Raw genomic sequence first — 10,918 nt, forward strand, 5'->3', positions numbered from 1 at the left:
AATCAAGTTATTTTTGTTGTAAAATCAAGCAGTTGCTAAGAACTACTACTTGTTGTAGATAGGAAGGAGAGACTGCAGCGTTTCTGCACCAAGGCTCAGTTGCACCTGCCGATGAACAGTAATATAAAAAAAAATAGCAAAAATGTTCAAAAAAATCTGAAATTTTTACGCATTTAAGTTGAGAGAATCTTCTAGGTGCGTGCAAAGTTTCATGATGTTTGGACATTTGACAAGCTCGTGGCAAAAATAACAAATTTGGCTTGTCAAAGAAACTTTCAAAAAGTGCACTGTGTAGACCGAATTTTGTTTCTTTCACCATGAGCTCGTGAAATGTCCCAACACCTTGAAATTTTGCACGCACCTAGAAAATTCTCTATCTTTCATGTGTAAAAAGTTCAGATTTTGTTGAATTTTTTGCTCTTTTTTTTCGAATATACTGTTCACGGGAGCAAAAGAGCCTGGGCACCATTATCAATTATCGCAGAAATGAGATCAACTCATTCCATATAGCACTGTTGTGGGATCCAGACTTTTGAGGCCTGAATTTGCGATTTTCTCGCGTGTACCTAGCAGAGCATGTATGGAGATAATAAATTAGCACATGTTGGTTTACAGAATCATGCAGGTCGTTCATATGTACCTAGAATAAGTCAAAGGATCAATATGCAAATAAATGGATCCTTAAGTCAAAAAAAAATTATCGGTACGCTTCCTCTTTGGCATGTCAAGAATCAATGCAATGTGAAATTAGAAATCAAATAATATTGACAAGTTCAAGCAGACATGCAGGTAAGGCCCGAAATAAAAAGGTACCTCCTGAAGTTCAAGGACATATATAATCAAAACAATACATGCCTAAAGACCATAGAGTTCTGATGATAATTGATCTGCATGGCGATCAGGACGACATGATCCACAAAATACAGTTAAAACATGCTGCCACAATCAAAAAGTTGCAAGGAGCATATACTACAGGAAAGAGGCAACCAAGCTATCATCAGTCCATAGTATTTCTGATTCTCATCAAAGATCAGACAACGAATTTAACACAAAGTCTGCAATGTAAGTACCACCAAAATCAGGTACCAAAAGAAGCAAATACAGATATTAAGCTATGTTGCGGATCTGCACCGCTGAGAAAGGGTCATCAAAGGAGTAAACCGTCCCTCTCTTGAAGCTCCAGGGGCTACCTCCTTCAGGACCTGTGCTCCCGAGAAGCACCATTTCGCAGGACCTGCTGGCCATGTTGTTAGAAGCTTCCTGCGCTTTACGAGTCGCCTCATCCATCGAGAATGTCGTGAAGCTCTGGTTAGCCATGGAGATGGACGCAGTCCTCAGCACCCTCGTGTTCCGGAAGAAGAACTTGAGGAAGGAAACCTCCCCAAGCTCCCCTCGGAATTCTCTGTAAGAGAACACCTTGATACACGACTTGACGCTTTCGGTGGGCTTGGCCTGCTTCCAGAAGTTGAGGTTCATCCTGGCACTGCCAGCTTGATGATCACATTTTTCAGACTGCAAGAAAAAAAACAATTACATCACTCATAGTTCAGCTATGATGAATCATGGTGAGTATATAATGCTGGTACACACACACAGCGCTTCAAAAGCGGCAGATATTGTCCCGTGAAACAAACAACATGCATACCTAAATGTGGGTTCTGATATATGAGAGAGATATGAGATGCATGAAGCTGGACAAAGTACCAACTATCCTAGTAGTACAGATAAACAGCAACTACGGTGGCCTCATGATCACGGTTCATGTATAACAAATTAAGCTGCAGTGTAGCTCTCCTAACACGTGCACAATTTACCAGCATCAATATGGCATTATGGCATGCTACACGGACCTCCAACAAATTGTAGGCAGCAATGTGCAACCCCCAGAATTCATAACAAATGTCATAACAAACTGAAATTAACATGCAACCCCCAGAATTATCATTCTGAACTCTAGTCACTTTTAGTATGTGCAGAGAAGACCTGATGGCTAAGAATAAATGGAAGCCTAAGAAGAACTGTGCAATTAGTTAAGCAGACATAACTCATGTCATGATATGGTCTAGTACCAAAGAACTAACATGGCACTGTGATAATGTCACACAGATCACCAGAAAACTGTAGGCAGGATTGAGCAAGATAATTATATATAAGTTGCAGACTTGACAGCTGAAATACAGGCCCTAATGGCGGAGGTTGCTTTCCAAAGGTTAGTGGGTGTAAGAAGAGAAAACCTGACGGCTGATAATAAATGGAATGCTTGACATTTATGATCATTGACTCAGACAAAGCAATGCAAATCAACGATCAATATTTTCACACGTGAAATTAGCATAAAGTAATAACTACCAAGTAGCCCACACGTGAAAGATCAGAAATTGATACCGTGTATGCACTATGCAGTTCCCCATGTTTGTTAGTATCACCAGAGATCTCACTCAACTATTCATGTGCTTGATATCATTGTCGATCGCAACTAAAACATGAAATGTAAAGAACTTACAATAATGTGGAGTGCCTCCAAATTGGGAAAGCATCCGAGGAAGGAGGGAACCATCTTGGCATCCGTGTGGTTTCCGAAACGCACATTCAGACTCAGGACCTTGATGCCGGTGGCCATGGTGCTTGGGCTCGCCTTTATCCCGGCCTGAAATGAACCCGATTGAACAAAAAAAAAGTCACACATTTAGTCATGGACCTCCATCAACCGGACATTTTGCTAACTGAACAAACTGCAGACAGGAGATGTATGTACCATGACGATGGTGTCTCGGATCTCTAGTATGGTGCTCCCTGGCTCCAAGATTCCTAATGCGTGTAGCTTGGGAGCGTCGCCAATCCTGACTCTGGTGCACAAGCCACCGGCGTTGCTCCGAAAGCCCTCCAGGATGAGCCGCTCGAGGCGAGGAGCCTTCACCACGGCAATGTCCTCCAGAAAAGAGCTGCAAACTTGGACGCACCGGAGGCTCTGGCTGACGAGGCGAAGGCGCAGCCCCTTGTTGCATCCATGGATGTTGAGGGTCTCCAGGACGGGGCTCTTGGCGACGACAAAGTCGATGTCCCCGGCCTCCATGACGACGCTGCAGATGCCCAGCTCACGGAGATGGGGGAAGGAGATGCCGAGCTATTGAGCAATATATAGAGTTACAAATCTATATATGTAGTGCTGCACTCTCGTGAGTGAGCTTATTTTTCTCAATTTAATTATCGGAATGTTCACACTGGAATTCCATTCATTTTTGCCAAAGTCCTAATTTGTATTCATTCATCAGTCTCTATTTTCCCCATCCCTTTGTATTTTTATTGCACTTCTGAATGTAATAGAGCTATCTACATTGTACACTGATGGACACTTCTGAATGTCCCCAACTTTGCTCGTGTGATTTTGCCCTTGCACGCTAGCCCCCCCTTGAGGTCGATCCAACCGGGTCGTGTGATAGGCACCACCATGGCTCCGCCCGCACGGGAGGGCAAACCATCATCTATCATATGCATTATTAACCAATGTCGACCGACCTTGAATTATTTGCCGCCTCTTCTTTTTACTCTTGCCATTATTATGTGTCATCATATATAAGCAATGACCTTGAGGTGTTTCTATCTATCTATGTGTGTATCATCTGCTAAGCAAAGACGACTCAAAATTCAAAACATGCATGCATGGACCTAGAATACATATATGCAGACAAAATTGAATCAGAAAAATCAAAATAACAAGCTGACACATCAAACTGTTCAAAATAGACTATGGTGTTCATCTCCATCTCTAGCATCCAGCAAGCATTTCTCCACTCCAAAACTTTTCTCATCTTCACATTACTTTTCTTTTTCCTCTCTCTCTCTTTCCACAAATTGGTACTCCAGTATATGACATCCAAATTGCACGCTAGGTTCATGCATAACAAGTACGTACTGGTAAGAATGGTCACCTCGATTGCAAAGCAGGTAAAGCTCGATGATTTTGGTATCCCTGGCAGGCTGCATACAAAGGTTAAACCATCATCATCTTCTGGCCTACATCTGCTTGCCGTGTCTTGTCATCGAGAACACAAGCCACGAAAAAAATCATCATAATATCTAAGCAAAAGCATTTGCATAAGGCTCTAGACCACGTACGTAAATGTCACCCGTTTTGTCAGTGCTATGAATTTGATGCCATTGATTCTCATTTTACTACTAGCTAGCTTATAAAAAGTTTTAGCTACATGCATACCAAATCCTGTAACTGGTATTTTTCGGACGATTGCACTAGCTAATTATCATCAATTTTCCTGCAGTTGGCTTCATGGTACAGATGGCAGATAATAGTAAAGAAAAATTAGGCTCAGGAGCAGCCCATACAATCAATCTAGAGACCTTCAGTAGGAGGCTTAACGTGTTTTATGACCATTGGAACGAAAATAAGTCTGATCTTTGGGCTCCTTCTGATGCCATTGCAATTGCGACTCCGCCTCCTTCTGAGGATCTCCGTCATTTGAAATCCACAGCTCTGGATGTTTGGTTACTTGGATATGATGAATTTCCAGAAACCATAATTGTCTTCATGCAGAAGCAGATACATTTCTTATGCAGCCAGAAGAACGCAAAATCTCATTGGAACCATCAAGGATGCTGCTGCAAATGAGGCTGTTTTGGTTCTGATATTGTCTTGCATGTGAAAAGCAAGAATGGGGATGGCATTGACCTGATGGATGATAATACTGCGTGTTGTTTGTGCTCAGTCGAAATCTGACACTTAAGTTGTTGGTCACATTGCAAAAGAGGCACCTGAGGGTAAGCTCCTTGAAACATGGGCAGAAAAGTTATCTGTTGGATCTGTGTACAACTTGCAGACGTAACACACGGGTTTCCTGAGATTTTTGCCGTCGAAGGTGCCACAAAGATCATATGTGTGAAAAAGACTGCTTGCCTAACTTCATCTCTAATGAAAAACTTTGTGGTACCGACCATGGAGAAGGTTATTGATGAGGAGAGAAAAGTCTCACACTTGTCATTGATGTATGACACAGAGAAGGTTATTATTGATCCTTTCCAATGTTGCCAGAACATTTCTGGTAGATACTACCCCAGCAGAGAGTAGGGCGTATTAGACACTTTTGAAAGCCCAGGAAGCTGCTTTAGCAGCATGTAAACCAGGCAATCAGATGTCTGCAGTTTTTAAGGCTGCAGTTGCAGTGTTTGAGTAATATACAGGCAGAAACAAACAATGAGAAGACAAAGCAGTTCTTTAAGTTATTAGCTGATACAGCTTAAGTTAGTGACAAGACTGCAGAGATCTTGACCAATTGCTCCAAGGCTGTTAAAGATGTTGCCTATTCATTTAATGATGAGGAGGAAGTTCCGAAGCCGGAGCGGGCTTAGGTTGAGTCAAATAGCCTGGAAGCACTACCATCCATGGCGACACTTCGATCAGACAACCCGGAGATGGATGTCCAAGGAAGAGCTCCAGAGACAGCACCAGGCTGAACTGGCTCGTCAAAAGAATGCAGAGACTTCTAGAAGGCTTGATGGGGGTGGTTCTGGTTCTTCCTTCTAGGTCTTCAAATGAGCTTGCTGCATAAAAGAATGTGAATGATGTGCCCTATTCGAGAGAGTTGGTGATACAGGTGGATCAGAGGAATGAAGGTGTTCTCTTACCTATTTATGGCAGCATGATCCCTTTCCATGTTTCTACTGTTAAGAGTGTGACAAGCCACTAGGGCAACCACACCTGCACTATCCGCATTTTCTTTAATGTACTCCCTCCGTTCTGAATTACTTGTCGCTCAAGTGGATGTATCTAACACTATTTTGATGCTAGATACATCCATTTGAGCGACAAGTAATTCGGAACGGAGGGAGTACCTGGCATGCCATTCTCAAATGTTTGACAAGGCTCAAGGAGCTATCTACTTGAAAATGATTACATTACGCTCAAAGGATCCACGGCATAGCAGTGAAGTTGTGCAGCAGATCAAAACATTGAGGAGGCAAGTAGCTTCAAGGGAGCCAGAGAGGGCCACCCTTGTTACTCAGGAGAAACTCCAGCAAGCAAGCACCCTTGTTACTCAGGAAAAACTCCAGCAATCAAAGCACCAAAACAAAGCAAATGAGGCTTAATGATGTGTGGATACGGCCTGCATTTGGTGGTCGTGGGAGAAAGCTGACAGGAACTCTTCAGGCCCATGTTAATGGTTTCAGATGTTCTACTTCAAGGGCTGATGAGCGTATGGATATCATGTACGGGAATATAGACCATATGTTTTTTTCCAGCCGGCAGAGAAAGAAATGATTACCCTCCTACATATCCATTGCACAATCATATCATGTTGAAGTGATGGATGTTGTTCAAACTGTTGGTGGCAGAAGGAGATCAGCCCTTGATCCTGATGAGATTGAAGAAGAGCGGCGTGAGAGGGACCGGAAGAACAGAATCAACCATGGAGTTCCAGAACTATATCAACAAGGTTAATGACCACTGGTCGCAACCACAGTTCAAGGGGCTTGATCTGGAGTTCCATATCCCTCTTAGAGAGCTTGGATTCCATGGGGTTCCGTATAAAGCTTCAGCTTTCATCATTCCAACTTCAACTTGTTTGGTTGAGCTAATTGAGACTCCTTTCCTAGTGGTGACCCTGGGTGAGATAGAGATTGTTAATCTGGAGAGGGTGGGCTTTGGAACAAAGAAATTTGACATGGCTATCGTGTTCAACGACTTCAAGAAGGATGTTCTCCGCATCGACTCCATCCAGTCAACCTCACTTGACGCGATAAAGGAGTGGATTGACACCACCGATCTCAAGTACTATGAGAGCAGGCTGTATCTGAACTGGCGTCCTATCCTGAAGACTATCATTGATGATCCTCAGAAGTTTGTTGACGATGGTGGCTGGGAGTTCCTGAACATGGAGGCAAGCGATTCCGGGGCAGAGGAAACAAAGGAATCAGACCAGGGGTACGAGCCTTCTGCTGCTGAGCCCGAGTCTGAATCAGAAGACGAAGACTCCAACAGCGTCCTTGGTGGAATCAGACGAGGATGAGGAAGAGTATTGACATATTGGACTCCACTTAGCACAACACGCCATACAGTTAATGTTTCAATCAAGAAGGAATCGCCAAGTGAAACATCTGGGTAATTGCTAGCATTCCTAATGTTAGACCGAAAGAAGACTTAGTTTTATTTTCATGGGAATCATGGATACCCCCTCATAACTCATTTGCTCACTTTGTTACAAGTCATGCTCAGGATACACATGAAGAAGGTGAGAAAGCGGCAAGGAGTGCTAATCTAATTTTGTTCAGAACTCGTGTAATGTGACCCTTGGTACTTTTTTACATTACATGCCAAATAGATGTGTTCAAGTGGCCATGGAGAAACCATTTTATGGAGTGATTATACACTCCCTCCGATCAAAAATAAGTGTCGTGGTTTTGGATCGGAGGGAGTACCATTCAACTAAATGAGTTGGAGATCTCAATTATAAATAAAATTTTGTTCTATCCAATCCACCAAACCCCCCTGCACTTTCTAGATAACAAACAACATCATCTCGCACCATTGAATGAATCCTGATCCATATAGGAAGGTGAGAAAACTTAACTGAAATAACAAAAGAATATTTATTCAAGTGTTGTCTAGTTTATGGATTCTGGAACTTCTGAACATTCAGAACACACTTTAAATTTGAAGCTGACCAAAACAGGAGAAAAGCATCGCTTGCTTTGCCGCCTTCACTCAAGGTTCACCGACGGTTCAGGAGTGCCCAAGTGTATCCAACGGCATGATTCTACTCGTCATTTACCATTTCCTTGTTGTCTCTAGTTTGCTGTTTAAGCCCAGTTTAAGCCGCTAGTCTTATCTGAACTAACTGCCAAGTGCCTAATGTGACTGCTGCAGAAGTATATAGCTCCAGCAAATCTTTGGCAGAGAATTCGTTTTGGATCACTCGGTCCTCCTTGAGGCCTTCCTGTTCGATTTTCGACCACAATAATGAAGCATTTTTTTCGTAAATTTTAGACTGTCTTGTGCTTTGGTAACTGTTCTGACCATACTCAGTACATGGAGCAAATGTACAGGGGGTACAAACAATTTCTTGTAGGGCGACTACTTTTAGTTTTTTAATAACAAAACCAAGTTGGATCACAGTATTTGCTTTCCCATTTTTGCCATTCAGGTAAAGCCTGGAATCTAAAAATGCACACGGTGCAACAATTCCGATTGAAAACTGAATTAGCACAAGATAAGCCATACAGAGATTGATAGGTTCTGACAAAAGGAGCAAATGTGGAAACAAGCTAGTTACATGTGCTCAGAAAAATTACTAAGGTATAGAGTTGTGACTCTCACTGACAAAGATAAAGGGGCCCATATTTTGTCAATGAGCTGTGCGCTGCTTCTCTCCACTGAAGTTATCTGTTAAAAACCCAGACAATGTCCATGGTCAAACCTTGCAATACTAGACTGCACGTATATGGGATGCCATTCCCTCGTACGTAAAATGTAAAAGTCCAACCAAAGAAAATTGCAAAGACGATTAAATATACATTTTGCAACGGGACAATAACTGATTTGGACCTATCGTGAACATTACAAATACTGGTTGGTTAATTCTTTCCCAAGCTGCTTGGAAAGTTGACAGGTCCCGGTAACGCCTTTGGGCCTCTAAACTGCTCCATGTCTTTCACCCACCAACTCATTCAGGGATAGTTTGTTTAAATGCATGAATACTTCAAGACTTGGCAGAGGCCAGCTTAGTTAAATTTGACCAGAGATCAACAAGCAGCTATGTCATGAATCCTGGCCATGAAGGTTGCCATATCTGCACTTACAGGTGAACTTGTAAGTCGGTTCATCTCCTTCCTGATGAACAGTTACCACTCCTCCAGCCATGCATGATCAGAGGAGAAGGTGGTGGAGAGGTTGCAGCATCTCCTGATCAGAGTTGGCACCATCGTCGAGGAGGCGCACGTTTGATACATTACCAACTCTGGGATGATGATGCAGCTCAAGATGCTCTCAGAGGCCATGAGAGGACACCGTCTGCTCGATACCTCAAGGTACTGAGCCCTCCAAGACGATGCAGGCAATCGCGTTGCCACCTTCACTCAAAGTTCATCCACAGTTCAGGAGTGACCAAGTGTAGCCAGCGGAACGATTATACATGTCATTTATCATTTCCTTGTAGTTTCTCGTTAGCTGTTAAAGCCTGGTTTAAGCTACTTATCTTAGGTGAACTAACTGTCAAGTGCCTAGCGTGACCGCTGTGGGAGTATTATAGTGCCAACTTGGGTGAATGAAACGCAACAAGAATTAACTTTTTCTTTTTGCTGATCTTTACTTTCTTACACTAGAGGTAGCCTGATTCCCTTGTATCCTCATCTCAGATCCACCATATCACTACGGCAAACAAGCATTTAGCAGCATGTACATGTAGTGATGGGAGTACATTTGGATTATAAAGTTACAAAACTACCAAGTGCTGCTTGACAAGTTGCACATGCCCTGCTTCCCCAGAGATGAATACTATTACTACTATGTTCGGTACAGTTATCTTAGCAGTTTCTCTTATCTTTACTACAAAGGGGAGTCTGCGGTCTTAATGGATCCATATCCCTCGCACTCTCCTGCAAAACCAGTCCACCCCTTGTCCCATCCCCGCTCAACAAAAACAGCAGAAAAACCCCGGGGAAAAAGCAAACAGCCACGACCCACAGACACAGGTCCCAAGCCCCATCTCCCCCAATCCCCTCGCTCCTGCTGGATGCACTGAGAGTCTGTGAGTTACTAGTTGCCTTTCTTCAGTGAGGGTATGGGAACACTCCTCGATAGAAGCAAAGATTGTGTAAAAGAAAATTCAGGGTTAACGACAGTCTGATTCGTCAGAAGTTGAGGGAATAGAAGAGTGCTCGTTCATGTGTAAGCAATCATGTGTGGACCAGAAAGTTTGATGTTCCCGGTCAGGCACTTGCATGGGTAATCAACACTGACCAAATGTTTCAATCAGTAAATGTAAAAGTCAAAATGAAGAGTTCATTTCGTTCACCACAGATAACTGGCTCATCTTTCTGATAATGTTTTGCCTGCCAAATCAAATTTTCTGGAATAAATAAATAGACTAAAAGGTCAGAATCTTAGCTCTTGTTAATTCTGCAACCTATTATTGTATATCTAAATTGAACATTTCAGATTCTGTGGTTCCCGGCTGGATTTCAAAGTGCGAAGAGGCATGGATGCATGAGAACGCTCTGAATGGCATCCATACAGAACTCCAACCAGGCTAAGTAATTCATATACATAGAAACAACAGCTACGTTTTCACTACCTCATTATGCGTATGGGTTCTGTATGTTGTTTGTCCCTTTTCTGCTGACCTATTTTTGCGCCGCCAAATTACAGATTTACACAACCAAACTAATGCATATATATGATTGACTCGGTTCTCTGTATGGATGCAGTGTGCAAATGTGCCATTGTAGGCCTAATAAATGCTTCATATATGCAGAGATTTGTTGCAAACAAACAGAAGAAGGTCCTTTTTGGCTATTCCATACAAAGATCTTTGGTTTTCATGATTAAGCAGGCGTTATACCACAGCTTGGTGTCTGATACTACTCAGTCAAATTAGTCACATATTTTTGTCCTCCAATATTATTGTTGAACTTGTCATATGGTATTCAGGTTATTTGGGACAAATGGCTAACATATGTCAACATGTGATTATATAGCATGCATTGCTAAGTCTTGTTGGATTGCTAGGCATGGATGTGTTCAAGAAAGTAACAGAAAATTTGGAGGCACACTTACTGTTGAATCATGACTGTTTTCATTTTGTGAATTGCACACTTATTCTTGCTGTCCGCTTCTACTAAGGTAATAACAAATTAACAACATAAGGTTGAAGGTGCAAGAATCTGTATACCCCGTAATGCCATAGGATAT

The 10,918-nt window shown here is 42.5% G+C and overlaps 1 protein-coding gene and 1 pseudogene across 1 annotated transcript; one reads left to right on the plus strand and one right to left on the minus strand.

The window, feature by feature from the left end:
* Positions 1-817: 817 nt before the first annotated feature.
* On the minus strand, positions 818-3,237 carry LOC125534720 (putative FBD-associated F-box protein At5g53635). Its single transcript, XM_048697858.1, has 4 exons — positions 3,223-3,237; positions 2,756-3,124; positions 2,504-2,635; positions 818-1,512 (listed from the first exon to the last, which is right to left on the minus strand). The coding sequence occupies exons 1-4, from the start codon at positions 3,235-3,237 to the stop codon at positions 1,108-1,110; spliced, it is 921 nt and encodes a 306-aa protein (XP_048553815.1). The 3' UTR covers positions 818-1,107.
* Positions 3,238-4,294: 1,057 nt separating this feature from the next.
* On the plus strand, positions 4,295-7,032 carry LOC125534721 (annotated as a pseudogene).
* Positions 7,033-10,918: the final 3,886 nt, after the last annotated feature.

The sequence above is a fragment of the Triticum urartu genome, chromosome 2 (genome assembly GCF_003073215.2).
Source record: "Triticum urartu cultivar G1812 chromosome 2, Tu2.1, whole genome shotgun sequence".
NCBI classification, from domain to species: Eukaryota; Viridiplantae; Streptophyta; class Magnoliopsida; order Poales; family Poaceae; genus Triticum; species Triticum urartu.

Bases quoted from the DNA above. Each gene is read 5' to 3' on its own strand.
- LOC125534720 (XM_048697858.1), bottom strand. The intron at 2,636-2,755 runs GTACATACATCT...GCCGGGATAAAG, and splicing joins TCCGAGACACCATCGTCATG to GCGAGCCCAAGCACCATGGC. The intron at 1,513-2,503 runs GTAAGTTCTTTA...TTTTTCTTGCAG, and splicing joins TGGAGGCACTCCACATTATT to TCTGAAAAATGTGATCATCA.